Below are 15,885 nucleotides of genomic sequence, written 5' to 3'. Positions count from 1 at the left end.
GAAAGTCTCACTGTATAAACTAATAAGGTGTATCAAGAATGACACAAACAATGAAATTAGTCTAGAAGAACTTTCATCAGCTTTACTTAGTAATTTAGAATTGATGGTGGAACAAAAAGCAATCTTGAATTCTTTGTTACATTGTAGTCTACAGCATTTATTAATAGATTGTCAATTTTGTTAAACTAATACGAATTTTAATATGTGTGTAATTTCCTGTTTAATCCTTGACTGAGAAAAACCTGCAAGTCATATTTAGAAAAGGGGATTTAAATTTCTATGACTGAGATTTTTATTCATATTTAGTTGTATTGTAAAATGATTTTTTGCAACCCACTTGTGTTCTGATTGTAGGTAAAAAACATGGAATAACAGAAGTCCATCCTGATGTAGTTAGCTACGTATCACATGCTACACAACAAAGACTACAAAACCTCGTGGAAAAACTATCAGAGACTGCTCAACAAAGGAATATTTCCTACAAGGTAACTGTATTTAATTGCTCAAATCAAATGGCAAAATGTCACAAATTCAGCAGGCTGTGGTGTTGACTGTAATGCAGGAGTTCAGGCGTTCTTTTTTCTGTGAAATCAGGTTGTTTATTCTCTTTGACTGATTCACCTTCCATTAAGATATTAATACACATGGGTGACTGGAGCTTTTCAGCTTGCATATACAAAATGGTTTTAAAACAAATGCAGAGGAGCTGTGCCCTCCCCTTTATTTATTATGTCAAATGTTTAGTGTGTGAGTGATTGTAGAGTCAGACAGATAAAAGCACTGCTTTGAATTCCCAGGAGACTGCTATCTGACAGATGTGTGTTCCTAATAGATGCAAATGCCTGAGCAGTGTTTAAAAAACCACACAGCTCTGTGAAATATGTTTGAGAGGTTAAAGCTGTGATGATATTAGTTTAGAAGTCAAAATCTGATGATTCATGGAATAGAACAAAATGCTTTTAAGAGTTCTAGCTGGTTTGACTGGTGTAAATATACTCCTGCTATTTGTCTGAAAAGGACAAAGTGAACATTGGAGCTTTGAATGTGTATGTTCTTCCCCAGTACAGTACAAGTTAACAGCTTTGTTTTTAAGGGAGTAATGAGAAACATATTTGCTGTATTTTCAGGATGATGAAAGATATGAACAAGCAAGTGACGTTCGGGCACAGCTCAAGTTCTTTGAACAACTTGATCAAATAGAAAAGCAGCGTAAAGATGAACAAGAAAGGGAAATTTTAATGCGTGCAGCAAAGGCAAGTGCTTGGCTTTCACACGTGTTTGCGAAGTGTCACTTTTGACATCAAAACTGCAGAGTTTCTTTTCATTCTAAAACACTTGCAATGAAGGGGAAGACTAATCTTCAAAGATGGAACTTGATGAATGTGTTCCTAACTAGAGCTCAGTTTTGCTTTTCATTGTAAAGCATGGGAAACAGCTTCTTTGCCACTGTCATTGCATATTCCCAAATTAAAGGAGTCTTGAAATTTAGTTTTTGCATTTTGCATTGGCAAAGAAAAATTAATTTTATAACTTGGTGGTACTCTTAAATGTAATAGAGACTAGAAATAGAATTCAGGAAGATTTTTACAAATTGGAGAAATATAATAAATAGGAAGCAGTTGATGTAAACATGAATGTGAAAATTAAGCTCTGGTTTTACTCAGTGAATACAGTATGAATGTGATTAGATAAGAGTACCCTAGAAATAATTCACAAAACAACCTATGTTTTCTGTTAGTTTTGTGATCCAGCATGAGTTGACAATGTCAAAATCCAAATTTATCTTGTTGTTGGCCTAAAAAATGTAAGGTATTAACAATGTTCAGGATTTGATAGATGAGAGGAAATGGCCTCAAGTTGCATCAGGGGAGGTTTAGATTGAATATTGAGAGCAATTTCATCACGGAAAGTGTTGTCAAGCCCAGGAACAGGCTGCCCAGGGCAGTGGTTGAGTCACCATCCTTGGAAGTGTTGTGTAGATGTGGCGCTTGGGGGCATGGTTTAGTGGTGGGCTTGGCAGTGCTGGGGAAACAGCTGGACTTGATGTTCTTAAAGGTCCTTTCTAATCTAAATTATTTCATTATTCTGCAAGTATGACACACACAAGGAATGCAGGTGCCCAGTGAAATGGGCAGTTGCTGATGTAAATGGTCTTGGGTCACTCAGGTGCACTTTGTTCAGCCTGCAGCCTGGCCTGTGTGTGTAGGTGTAGCAGAAATATCAGCTCTGAGTAAGTGCTTGGTTACCCAGCAAGGGGAGGAATTGTTCCAAAATGTCCAGGTCTGATTCTTTTGTTCATATGCAAAGTGTGTAATTCAGTTCACAGATCTGTGTAATTTGTGTCTTGTAATGATTGCATTTAAGACATAATTGCCTGGCTACTCCTTGGCTATCTTTAACACAGCAGAAAAATGGGATGCCTTTTTCAAAAATAAAAACGTTAAGAAAAGGAAAACTTTCTGGAAGTTGTTTACCACTATTACCCTCTGTGGGAGTGATTGGTATTCCCCACTTCTTGCTGAAATTTGAGAAAAGCTTTCATATATAATTTTAACTGCTTTTGTAACTGAGTTATTTTTTCTTTCTTTTCCTCCAACCACCTCCTGCTCATCCTTTATCAACACAGTCTCGATCTCGACAAGAAGATCCAGAACAGCTTAGGTTGAAACAGAAGGCCAAGGAGGTGAGTGGTGAGCTTAACATAAACTTTTATTTTGGAAGTTGAAAGAGAAATAATGACCCATCCTTGTCCTGGCACACACAGATGCAGCAGCAAGAGCTAGCACAAATGAGACAGAGGGATGCCAACCTGACTGCGTTAGCTGCCATCGGTCCCAGGAAGAAAAGGAAAGTAGATTCCCCAGGATCTGGATCAGGGACAGAGGTACAGTATAATTGTCACCTTTGGTTTTGCTGCCTCAGCCTCTGTGCAAACCTTTCTGTTCAGAGCTTTTCCCCAGTTTGTGGAAGCTCCCTGAGCAGCAGAAATGTTTTGTGTTCAGATTTGTTCATTCCGAGGCCAGGATCAATTTTTAGCACCTGTAGTGGCGTAGGGAATAGAATCTGAGTGGTCATTCCCCAATTCATGGAACTGGAGGGATCTTAGAAAAACCATCTCTGATCTAACAAACCTCAGCTTTTTGGGCCTCCCTAGTTTTGGAAGATTTTTGTGGTTATAACCAATCTAACTTAAAGTGCAGGGTAATGCTGAGGTAGGTGGGGTGGTTGAATTAAGTCACTGCTAAATTTGACAGCAGGAGCTTTGAGTTACAGGAGCTTACCTAATTTTTCTCCTCAGCAGTTGATTTGCCTTAGTTTTAGTGTCTCCACAGCAGATCAGTTTGACCAGTTCCCTCTGATCAGGATGTTCTTGCCCATCCTCTGTACATTCTGCTGTTGAATCTGCCTTTAAAAAAATTCTCTGCAGACTAGGTATTGGAATGCTCAGTGTCTGATTCATTTAATTTACATTCTGGTACATGATTATCTGCTGTATTTCTAAACAAGTTAATAAACAAGAAATGGTATAAAATTGCTTTCTGCATGAGGCATTCAATATGGGATTTCTCTAATGTTTAAAAAGAACAAAACATTTTTGAAAATTGTCGTTTGTTGGACCAAAAGCTCTCTTCATAATTGGAGGATTTTCCCCCGTGGGGTTTTGTGTCTGATAGCAAATGACAGAATAGTAATAGTTTAATAGTCCTGTTTATTACTCCTTGAGAATTCTGAACTTTCAGTGCTAAAGCATTTATACTGTAGAAAAGCCTCAAAAGAGTTCACCTTGTTTTACACTGAATTGCTAGAAGCAATAATTTACATGTGCTTGATATAAAATGGTAGAGAAAAATCTGAATACTAGTAAATGTTATTTTTGTTTATAAAAAAATCAAGCCTCTTGAGCATTTTTAAAGTAATTTTAAGTTTTGAAATTTACTAAAATGTCTGCTACTGAGAATAAGACTTGTTTTTATATAAGCTGACAAATGACTCTATTAAAGGTTTATAGATGTGGTTTAAAATTATGAAAATTACAGAACAGGGTACTTTGCAAAGATAGATGTGTACACAAATGAAGCTGTCTCAGAGGAGTATGCTGAAGTACCTCATGCAGAGTTAATGTTGGTATTGCTTACTCCTGCATGCTCAGCTGTGCCACCTTAATGGTCTGTTAATGTCACTTAGGTTATGGGATGTATTTTGCATCTCCTGTGAACACTTGTTTGTATTTCATCTAAATCTGACTAATTTAGTTATCTTGGATTAATCACTGGTTAACCAATTAACTGCAGGTTCCCTGGAAATCCAATCTTTTTGTCTGCTTAATTAAGAAGCAGCTGCCTTTGATCTGATACTCACAGCTGTGCTTTTGCTGCTGTGTCACTTGACATTTTTAAATTGGGCTCCACTTGTCACCATTTGTATGCAGTTTGTGGTTAAGGCATATTACAAGAAGTGTGGAAAATAAGGTTTGTTGTTACTTAGACACAGTTTTGTAAATGGAAGCTTTTGATGTCTACAAATGCTGACTCTTAATTACATGTAAAATCGCTTCTAAGTAGTAATTGCCCTGTTTTGTTTCAAAATTCAACAAAAGAGTTTGCTGTCAGTTTGAGAATTTTATGTCCATGTGATTTTACTGAAAGTTACTAAAAAGCTTCTTAACTTATTCTATACATAATTCTGTGTCTTTAATGACTCCTGAAATTTTACCTTTGCATTTCAAGTATTATGGTCTATGTAATAAAGCTCAGGCTTGAGCTTTTGCTAAAGAATATTTTAAAAATAAGAATAAATCCCCTTCTAGCCATCCATTCTGTTCTCTAGCAATCATTTGTATGTAAGAAAATTTAGTTAGCATCTGATACTATCCTGCATTTTCTAATTTCCACTGAAGTTGGTCAAAATTAGATAGCCAAATTGTCCAAGTGCCTTAAAATTTCCCTCGAAAATCCAGCATTTGGGCAGCCCTAACAACAGGATTTTAGTGATTTGGTGTTTACTGGGTCAACAGAATGTTGAAAACAGAATCAAAAATCAATGCAATAAAAAATCTGACTTTCTTGTTAGCACTGTGGTGAAGCAAACTCACCTGCTCTGAACAGAGCTCTGCTAACCCAGAGTGAACATTTCCAGTGCAGCTTTAGGTTGGTTTGATCATCAGTAATGTTCATTACTTTCACATCTGTTAGTGGGAGCCTCAGCAGCTTATTCACATGGCTCATGCACCACTCTAAACTTGGGCTTTTTTCAAGTCTGGGGTGTTTTTATTAAGAAAAATTTTTGAAAATTCTCCAAGCACAGTGGCCGATAAGTATTTACTGCTGGGCTGTGTTTGGTGTCGAGAAGTATAAAAGTTTCATTAAAAAAATAAAAGATAACAGTAGTATAATAAATTAAATTGGGGAGGAGAATGAATTTGTAGCTGAGCCTCAGAAATGGAAGCCGTTTCCAGAAGAATTGGTTATTTCGGTCAATCTCCTGGCAGCGCACCGAGATTCCCGCTGGAGCTGGGGCGCTGCTGCATTCCGCTCCGCGAGCGCCATCTGCCGGCCGCTGCGCGCAGCTGCAGCTGCCCCGGCCCGCCCTTCCGTGTGCCGCTCGTGTGTTCCCTTCTGCTTTTTGCTTTCTGCTTCTTCTTCATAAGTGGTTGATATAATCATATGCTGCCTGCTTATCCTGCTGCTCAGGGAAACTCCCAGTGTGGGCCAGAGGGATGAGGGATGCTGAGAGATGGAGAAGCGTTCAGGGGTTATTAGAGAATATGTGACTGTGTCTAGGAAAGCTTCTCCTAAATTTAGTCCTGAGCTTGGTTATAGCTGTTGTCATCAGAAGGGGAGCAACTTTCCATGGAGATCATGGATTCAAGGCCTCACAGTCCTGGGAACAGGACTGCTCCCCAGGTCATCCACAGCTCCAGGGCTGCCCTTGGCATCTGTATGCTGGAACTATGAAGAATTGTGTCCTTTCTGTTTGGTTTGCTTGTTGGGATTGACTGTCCTTAGTGCCTTCCTAAAAACACAGGCAGTTCTTTGGGGCTTTATTGTCTGTATTGAATGACACTGAAAACTTGTGATTGTTCAGCTGTTGTAAATAAATCAGGATTAAAAAGAAAATCTCTAATCTGGTAGTGTACAGCTGCCTCACTGTTACAATAGGACACGGAATAACATGATGTGCACACACTGCTGTCCTTAAGGTAAAAAAGGGAAAGTTTATTTTCTCACTCTAACATTTATAGATGTCCAAAAGTGACAGTGGATTGGAGGGTGAAAGTGCCACCTCTCCAATAACACTAAACAAACCAACAGTCTATCAAATTTCTCCTCTTCTATTAAAAAATGCAAAACAATAAGTTATTTACAAAAAGTGTGGAAAAAGTTTGTTACAAGAATGTAAACATCAGGAGGCTTAAAAAATTTTAAAAACTCAAAGCAACACCTGACTACGTAGAGTTTTTAGGTCACACATTTTCTCTGTAAAGTTTTGGAGTGCTTTCAGGCATGCACTGATTGACCTGTTCTTGTGCTTCCCAGGGATCTGGTTCGAGTGCAGCAGTCCCAGGCAGCTCTGGAGTTGGAACAACCAGACAGTTTACGCGACAAAGGATAACGCGGGTGAACCTCAGGGACCTCATATTTTGTTTAGAAAATGAGCGAGAGACAAGCCATTCACTATTGCTATACAAAGCATTCCTTAAGTAAAATGGAAAAGATCAAGGTATTTTTGACGGAGAGACGCCTGAGGACATTTTTTAATATATTTGCAAATGACGCCTTTTTGTAACAAGCGAATGGGATATTGTTTAAAAAACAACCACCTCTTTACATGGAACAGTTTTATATTCCTGTTTATAAATAAACTCTTCAGTATAAGAGAAATACATTTCTGTAACAGTGAGGATACTTACAAGGCCTGTGGATACTATAAAAGGACAATTAAATTTTAACTCATCTCTTGATTGAGTGGCCTTCTTGCCAAACAAGCCATATATAAAGACTGATGGAATCGTTTAGCAAATAACTAGCTACCCTTTGTCAGCCCTGTAGCAGTTTCAACATTAATTGTTCATTTTAGTTCAGTTTTATTCAACTAAATCCATTACATAGGCATATGTCTACAGCAGATGACCTCATTTCATTTAGCTTTTTTTTTAAAAAACAGTCAGTTAGCAAAGCAAACTGATTTTTTAAGAATATTTATCTTTCCCCCAAATGCTCAAATTCTAGAGGGATATACAGTTAATTTTAAACATAACCTCAATTTTAATCACATTATTGCTTATTAGAGGCCCTGAAATCCCATAAAGGAGGGTTACTTCTGAATGTTTTAGCAGCATCTGTAAAAATGCATTTTATTTGCTATAGTTTGTAAAGCTGTAAAGTTAAAAAAGGAAAAAAAGGAAAAAAAGAGAAACCTTTTCAGCATAAATATATTTTACTTGCACTGTGTTTTTTAGCTAAAGTGAAAGCTTAGATTAAATAAAATCAAAAGTTGAGAGGAATCATCGAAAGACTTTCTCAGTGTGAATCAAGTGTTGAAAAATGGTTGGTGTATTTTGTCAGTAATTGTACATAATTTTTGGCACATAACATAAAAATGGCTATGTAAACTATAATTATTTTGCTAAAAGACTGTATGCAAGCTGTGGGCCTACTTTAAAGATGTCCAGAGCAAAGTCCCTTCTTTGTACCTATTTTTTTATTACAAATATACTAATTGGTTCTTTATATTTTCAGAGGTTATTGTATTAAATTGTCTATTGATAGTACTTTTATGACTGTAAATACTTTGGCTTTCTTTGTGTGAACTCTCATGGTAGAATTTAACTCTCTTGCGTGTAAACTGAATGCTGATCAGTATTTTTATCAACACCTGACAACTGTTACACCCCTTTTATTTTGTCTCTTAGGAAATCCTGTCTTTCCATTTTTTTTTCATGTAAATTTTGCACAGTTACTTGTTCATATGTAAATATTTTACTTTCAAAAATGAAGTTTTTAATTGCTATTGTTTTATATAGGATTGAAAGAAAATTAACTCCTTTATTAAAAACAAATTTATCTGTATTTGCTAATGTATTTTTCTCTCTAAATCTTTTATCCACTTAGATTTATTTTTCTTGGTGCAGTAAAAGATGAGTCTACTTGAGGGGATACTGTTTGCTAAAGATGCACTTTGGGATGTTTTTATACTGTTTTGTTTTATCAGTATTTTGGAGGTGTGTGATTTCATGAATCTTGGCATTTGATTGTTTTCTTAGGGGTCTTGGAGTGGCATCAGTGGGCAGTGGGTCTGGTTTGGTTGGTTTTTAAGCAGGGAAAGGTGTCTGAAACATCTGAAATATTTTGTGTTTGTCTAGTGAAGGTTTAATAAAACAGCCTCTCCTTGAGGGCAGCCTGCTCCCTCAAACACAGCTAAAGTGGTTTGCAGAAGAAGCTAGGATATAAAACACAATTTGGAGCACAATTATGAAAGAAAATCACCAGGGCCACTTCTGATTATCAATATGAAAATCTGAGAAGCGTCTGTGATGTTCTGTGCTGGGTTGTATTTTTTTGGGTTGTATTTTTTTTAATTCCTCCTCTCATGGACCACTTAACCTATAATTTTGAGGGCCTAATCCTGCTAGTACATTAATTTGATGATTATTCCTTGCATGCAGACAAATCTGTCCACAGGCTGCTGCCCCAAGCCCTGCTGTGAACAGGCACTGGCAGCAGGCCCGTGGGAGATGGGTGTCTCTGAATTAGAGGATCAGCTCCTGAAGGGATGTGCTCACCTGGCACTGTGTGTGACACTGACCCCGAGATCTCATTGTTTGTAAACTCCAAACAGCCTTTACATGGCATCATTGTATTAAGTGCAAAGAAACACCTTTGATTTTGGACAAAATGCTGTCAGAGCATCCCTTGAATTGTAGCAGGAGCTGGTTTTAATTGTAAATCACCACTGGCCAGGCACTGACTGGGCACAGTGTCTGCAAAGCTGTGGCAGGTAAGTGAGGAAGAAACTGAAAAATGAAACCTATTCCATGGTGTGCTGTTCCTTGCTCTCCCTGCTTGGTAGCTTAGAAATATTCCTGAGAGGCCAAGGGAGGAGGGAGGGATCTCCTGTAAGAGGAGAGCTCTTGGTTCTGTTTTAAATAACATTGGTTTTAAGTGCGCAGGCAGCCCTTCACTCCATGTATTTTTTTTCTCAGCTAAAAGACAAATGCTCCTGTTGTTAGTCAGAAAAGCTGACTGACAACATCCATCTCCCTCCAGTAGTTCATGGAGGCCAATTCATGGAGTTTTGGACTGGGGAATTGGCCCATTATTGTCAGTACACTGGCACTGTGTGGAGTTCTCATAGCAGTTGAAGACTTCTTGTCATTTGTTGTTGGTTTGTTTTTTTTGTGATAAAACCAGTAACTGTTCTTGAAGCTGCTCAGAAATTTGACATTTCAAAGTCTCAGCTGGGGAGGGGTGGCATTTACAGAGCAATACCTGTGCACAACAGCACTCCTCTTGTGTGTTACTGACCTGTAGAGAGAGAAATGGTGATTCTTTCCTGGCCCCAAAGCTTGTGCAGCTCCACCAGAGACAGGGTGAACGTGGGAGAGAATTTACTGCCCCTTTCCTTGGGTCTCTGTAACAAGACTGATGCACCTTTGTTGTAAGCACCCCCAAACCTGCAGTTTGCCTCAGCTGGGATGTTCTGTGTGTGAGTCAGTGAGGGTTTATTGCACCTGTATTTTAGCACACTCTTTCAGGTCAGTGTCAGGGACAGGTTCCTTCTCTCTGTCTGTGACTTGTAGTGGGCTCTCTACCCACTGTTTTACAGAAGTCTTGATGTCTCTATTTTTTTAAACACCTTTGTTTGGGTAGTGCATAGCTGTAATGTTGCTGAACTGTTGATATCATTCTTTTCCCATCAGAAAAATTGATCAGAACAAGTAGAATAAGGCACTCTGAATTCAGCCTGTTCCTATTTCACAGGTTTATAATGAAATAGATATGTTTTCAGGAAACCTTTTAATAGATAGTGAGAGATGCATGCATGATAAATAACACCAATTTCATAGTAATTAAGATTTTATTGGAGGTTTCCCTGTGATCCAAGAAGTTTCCCCACATTTCTGAGATTGTCTAAATTACAAATTTAAAAGAACTCCAGTGACAATTTTAACTTTTCTTAGGTTTACAGCTGTTTGTCCATCTGCAGAGGAGAGAGAGACCATTAGGGTAAGTGAGGGAGGGTGGCAGCTGGGCTGGGGTGGTGTCACTTTCAGGAGTGGCATTCCCTGCAGTGTGGGAGTGTGGCTGCACCTGCCCAGGTGAGTGTGCAGAGCCCTGTGCTTGGGTGTGCAAGCTGGGAGGGTCCCTTCAAAGACTTCCAGTGCTTGTGCCAGGATTTTTGCACAGCAGGGCTTTAGGCAAGGACCTGATATGTTAAAATGTGGTCTAAAGTGCCAGGAGGAAAAGGTTTAGGTAGTGTGGGTTAATCCCAATCTTTAGATTTTTGGGAATGCCATGTGAGCGGTCCCCACGGCAAGGATTGCTCCTCAGTATTTGGGGAGGTTTTTTAGCAGGTGACATTTCCCTGTCTATGGAAGTTGCCAGGCTGATTAATTTGGGAGGTGTTTCTTGGAGGGATAAATAGGGAGGGCAGCACCTTCAGGGCTGCTCTGCCATGGCTGACCTGACTTTTATTTGCCCACCACAAAAGCTTCCCCCAGTTAGGATATCCAACAGGATGACAACTAAGGGTATTAAAATTGCTTTTTAATAGCCCAGATCTGTCCCTCCCCTGCAAATCAGCTGTGGCCAAACCCTGCACTCTCCCCTTTTCTACTGGGGTTTTGGGAATGGTTGTGCCAGAGCCCCGTGGGGCAGGCCAGAGCTCCTTCATTTTGCGTTGTTATTAGAGGCCATAGAGCTGCAAGAGAAAGGGAATACATTCTTTAAACCTTGCTTTTGGGAATTCAGTCATGTTTTCTTGTGTCACTGAGGGAAACTTGCCCAGTGCTGCTGCAGATGTGGGAAGGTGAGGGGAGCTCTGGGCCCATTGTGGGGAGGCCTCGTAGCCACTGCCTGATCTTACTTTGTTCTGCCCCTTCAGAAATAACTTTCCTGTGAAACAGTTTATCTTCCCTTTGTTTTCCTGCTCCGTTTATTTACTGTTATTCTCTGGAAGCAGCTGGGTTGCACCCTGTTTGGTTTCCTCCTGGGAGTCTCCCTGTTCTGAAGTCAACAGAGGACTTGTACAAACAACACGAACAGCGTTTGGGCTGTGATGTGGTACCATACTGCTGTGAAAGTGCTGCATAAATGCATAACAAATCTGGCTTTTACTGCTCTGTAAAAGTACTGCATGGTTTAACTTAAGCACTTATGTACTTTTTCAATCCAATAACAAAATCAAGTTGCCAAAAAAAAAAAAAAGTAGTGAGTGCTTTCTAGTTTGCTGTGATACATTTGGTGCTCTAATTTCGAGCTAACATGTTGGAGAGTTGCCCAATTATGGCAGATTGGAATATGAAGAACAATATATCTAATTTCCCAGGAGAGCAACGTGCTGATGTTTAGGCACAGCCTCTCTCAGTGAAAATGAAAATCCTCATGTCGTGTTGAGTGTGTCACTGTTCAGCTCCTTTGCTCCACTTTGAGAGTGACAAGAGTAAAATCTGGGTAAGTTATAGGTAAGGAATTGGTGGGATTGATCATTTATATTTGAGTAATAAGAGTTAAATTCCTTTAAAAAATTATATTCTCACTTTCCACACTGATGCACGGCAGTGGTGTGTGATTTGAAGTTGTGGGTTTCCTTCCGATAGTAATTTTTGTATGTCCTTTCAATTCTATTTGTATGGTGCAAATTCCTGCTTTTCCTGCTTACTCCTACTTGAGTGGTGGGAATACATTTTGATACAGATATTCTTGATACAGATATTTCAAGGTCTCCATTTAGAGCATAGCTCTAAACCAGCTGTGCTGGTGGAGCTGAGTGCACCAAGGGAGATGGGCACCATTCCCATCCAGCCCTCCTCCCCAAACCCAGGGGAGGCCTGCCCCTCCTGTCCCTGCAGCTTGGTCCCAGAAAAACTCCCCAAAACTCAGTTCCCTGATGGAAAAATGCCCAGGAGCTCATGTGGTCAGGGTGAGGGCAGGAGCTGATGGCTGGGAAGTGGAAAATGGGAGACCTGGATAGCCAAGGTGTGAGGCAGTGCAGGGTGGGTGAGATGGAAGCTCTGAGTACATTCATCCTGTGGGAATGTGCCTGGCACAACCCATAATTTTAAAAAACAAATACCCTAAAAATAGCTAAACCTGATACCTACACAACACAAAGCAGGTATGTGTGAGCATCCCCATCTCCTTGGCAACAGAAGCAGGCAGAGGGAGCAGGGAAGGTGGAGCGTGGTGGATGAGTGTGGTCAGCAGTGGCCATGGAGAAGATGAGGCCTCAGCCCCCCAGTGCCAACATCACATTCTTGAGCTGGAAGGGCTGTCTTGGAGGCTTTGTAGGCTTGGATGGATTCTTCTGTAAGTTTATGAAGTTGCTTTGTGAGCATGGAGGGAAGGTCAGGAGATTTGGGATCCCCCAGGCTCCTCCTGGTGTGGGCTGCCCCTGCTCCCAGCCCATCTAGCTTATGGACACATATATATATATATGTGTACATACACACATGGAATATGTGTGCCTATATATATATTTGTGTATAAATACATGCATACTCTGAGAGATATTTTAAAAAGTCAGTTTTATACATATGAAAGATGCACATTTTTGAAACATGCGGGCGGGGCTGACTCTGTGACCCACTAGCTCTCCTGTATCCCTGATCCTGACCAAAGCTGATTTTGCAGAACTGGGGAGTGTGTAAGTGTCACTCAAAGCTGCTTAAAATGGAATAATTTTATAATTGCCCAGCAAGGAGCCTCGTGGATGTTTCATCCTGCACATGGAAACTGCAGAGGGATGCTCCCTCTGAGGATGGGGGTGCTAAGGAAAGTTTCCAAGGAAAGCTCCTGGGGTTTTTTCTCCTTATATCCAGCGAGCACTCTGGTTGTAGAGGATTTTGTGGCTGGATTTGGAAAGGGAGTGGTGTGAGGAAGTGTGAGAAGTTGAGGGGAAAAAAGAAATCAAAGTGTTGACAAAGTAGTTCAACGCTCAGCAGGAGTTTAATGGCAGAGAGCCGGGGCAGCGTGGAGCCGGGTGGGGGTGAGGAAAGAGGTCAGTGCTGGGCTCTCCCTGCCCCGGGGGGCGAGGGAGAAGGCAATAATGACCCCTGGGAAAAATAATACAAAGAGGTGAGAATCGTGGAGGCAGCTGGTCCTTGTTTTCCCGTGCCTCCACCTGTCAGAGGGGATTAACACCGACCGCATCCCTTCCGTGCCTCAGCTGAATTCCCGCTGAGGGAGGGCATGGAAACCCTCGGCTGGGAAACGCTCTGTAATTGCTGTTATTTCATTAGGAAGGAGCTGTTATTTCATTAGGAAGGAGCCGTATCCGTTTTCTCCCTGCGCAGGGAAAGGCTGGGAGCCCGCACGGCCGGCTCGCCTCGTCAGGCGGCAGAGGGTGCTCTGAGCCCGGCTACGCCGCGCCCGAGCGCTCCGGCTCCATCCCCGCTCCATCCCCGCTCCGGCTCCATCCCCGCTCCGGCTCCATCCCCGCTCCATTCCCCGCTCCGGCTCCATCCCCGCTCCATTCCGCGCTCCGGCTTCATCCCCGCTCCGGCTCCATCCCGGCTCCATCCCCCGCTCCGGCTCCATTCCCCGCTCCATCCCCCGCTCCGTCTCCATTCCCCGCTCCATCCCCGCTCCATCCCCGCTCGGTAACACAGCCCGGCCCAAACCACGACCCGCGGTGGGGTCAATGCTTTTTTCTGCTTAATGCGAAGTATTAATTATTATTTTGCTGACTGTTAAATAATAGAAAGTGGGGAGGGGGAGAAAAGGGGATGTAGCTTGGATCATCATCATTCGCCACACCCCACCGACCTCCAATTTAAAAGAAATTAATTTAAAGAAAAGGAATGTGTGCTTCAGTAGGGTTTGATCAGAATGGCTGTCCCAGACTAAGTATTTAAGTCTTTTTTTGGGAGGCACAGTAACTGAGTGGAGCAAATGTCTGTGAGCTACAAGAGCAAAGGCAGGTACAAGCTGAGGGAAAAAGTACAGAAGAAAATGAAACTGTCGATTAGAAACATTTACAAACAGGACAGAGATGTTCAAAGGAAACTCGTGGTGGTGGCAAGATGTAAGAAAATCGGTGACAAGAAGCACAGTACACACAGAATCAACACTTTAACCACCGCCTCTTAATTTCCCCCCTTCTTTCAAGCTCTGCAATTCCTGCAAGTTGCAAATGGATGAGGGTCCATGTGAGTTGTGTTTGGAAAGGGTGGAGGTAAACTGAGTCAGGGGCTGTGGATGCTGGAGGTAAAAAATCCCAACTATCCCAGGAATGTGCTTTGGGACTGCGGGGCTGCAGAGCATGGTCTGTCCGGGTTCTTCTCCTTCACTGCTGTCTCCTGCCCTCACCCTAACCCTGACTGCTGCGTGGAGAGGCAGGCTGCTGTGGGCTTCCCAGCTGCCTGGATCCAGCCAGGATCCCTGTGGCACTTGGCCTGAAATCCCAGTTAATCCGTGCTGAGCTGTGTATCCGAGGAATTTCCCTCCCCTTATCCATCAGTGAGGGATGCAGTGATGGAGAGAGATGGCTGCAGGGCCGGGCTGTGGGGACAGCAGTGGTGTGACCCTGCTTGTATTCCTTCCTCCCATCCATCCATCCATCCACCCACCCACCCACCCATGCTGCTGGCTGCAATCAGAAGGTTGAATCTGCTCCTTTTCCCGTCTCCCTGGGTGCCCAAGTCACTGAAAACCTCCAAGATGCTCCCAAAGCCACACTCAAATGTCACCTGTGGCTCAGGGGCTGGCTTGGTCCTGGCTGGCAGCACTGTCACGTCCCAGCCCTGGCTGCTGCGTGGATTCCAGGTCAAACCGCCCCACGGGCAGCCCGGCTCAGGGAATCGCTGTTTTCTAGGTCGTTAAATCCTTTGCTCTTTAATTCTTTGCCTCCTGAACACCCCCAAGGTACGTTATAATCACCCCAAAATGCAGCCACTAATTGTTTGGTGTCCCCGTGGGGGAGGAAGAGCAGAGTCACATTAAATCACAATAACCAAGAGCTTCTGTAACAAATGAACTCGAACCTGCTTGGCAGGAGGAAGCGGCGGCGCCCGGTGAGGGCCGTGTTCACTCGTAATCTTATTTGTAATCTAATCAATATGTTTACTGAAGGAGAGAATATCATCAGGTATTACTTTAAGACACTTAGGGGATGTGACACCGTTCCCAACTCCAATGCAAACAGGTTTGTTGGCTGTGTTTGCTGGGAGGAGGAAGGAGCTGTGTTCTGCTGGGGCTGGCAGAGGGGTTGTGTGGGGAGCAGGGGGACCCTGAGCAGCTGCTGAGGGAGCCAGGGATGGGCTGTGCCTGAGCCCCTCCTCAGCTCCCACCCCACCATGGCAGTGCCCAGGCCCTTTCCCAGGCTTGTGGGCAGTTCCCTCCAATCTCCTGTGGCTGATGGTGAACCCTGCCCTGCACCAAGCCCAGGTGTCCTGTGCACTGAGACTTTTTTTAGTGTGTGAGCCTTCAGGAAAGTCTGGAGGTTTTATTAAAAACTTACCACATAACATCCATAGCAAACAATTAAGCTCTAACACACCCAGTGGAGGAGCCACCCCTTACCCCAGGCAGTTAAAGGGTGCCTTTTACCTTGAAACATGAGGCTTGTACATAGAAAAGTGTATACAATGTTTCCCTTATAAAATTTTTATCCTGTCTAATGTATCCCAAAGCTCTTCAAAAACTGCAAGCAGAAACTCTGGAGGTT

General features: G+C 42.3%; 1 protein-coding gene across 1 annotated transcript in view; it reads left to right on the top strand.

The window, feature by feature from the left end:
• Positions 1-8,025, top strand: part of TAF4 (TATA-box binding protein associated factor 4) — a gene marked incomplete at its 5' end in the record, with an annotated part of 36,052 nt that extends 28,027 nt beyond the window's left edge. The window contains 5 exons of the mRNA XM_084217694.1: positions 355-485; positions 1,128-1,253; positions 2,627-2,683; positions 2,765-2,884; positions 6,537-8,025. Coding sequence (XP_084073820.1) covers positions 355-485; positions 1,128-1,253; positions 2,627-2,683; positions 2,765-2,884; positions 6,537-6,704 — 602 coding nt within the window. The 3' untranslated portion in view covers positions 6,705-8,025. The remainder of the gene's footprint in view (positions 1-354; positions 486-1,127; positions 1,254-2,626; positions 2,684-2,764; positions 2,885-6,536) is intronic.
• Positions 8,026-15,885: the final 7,860 nt, after the last annotated feature.

The sequence above is a fragment of the Fringilla coelebs genome (assembly GCF_963513975.1).
Source record: "Fringilla coelebs genome assembly, chromosome: 18".
Taxonomy (NCBI): Eukaryota; Metazoa; Chordata; class Aves; order Passeriformes; family Fringillidae; genus Fringilla; species Fringilla coelebs.
The sequence above is the reverse complement of the archived record's forward strand: the minus strand, read 5'-3'. Positions and strand labels throughout refer to the sequence as shown.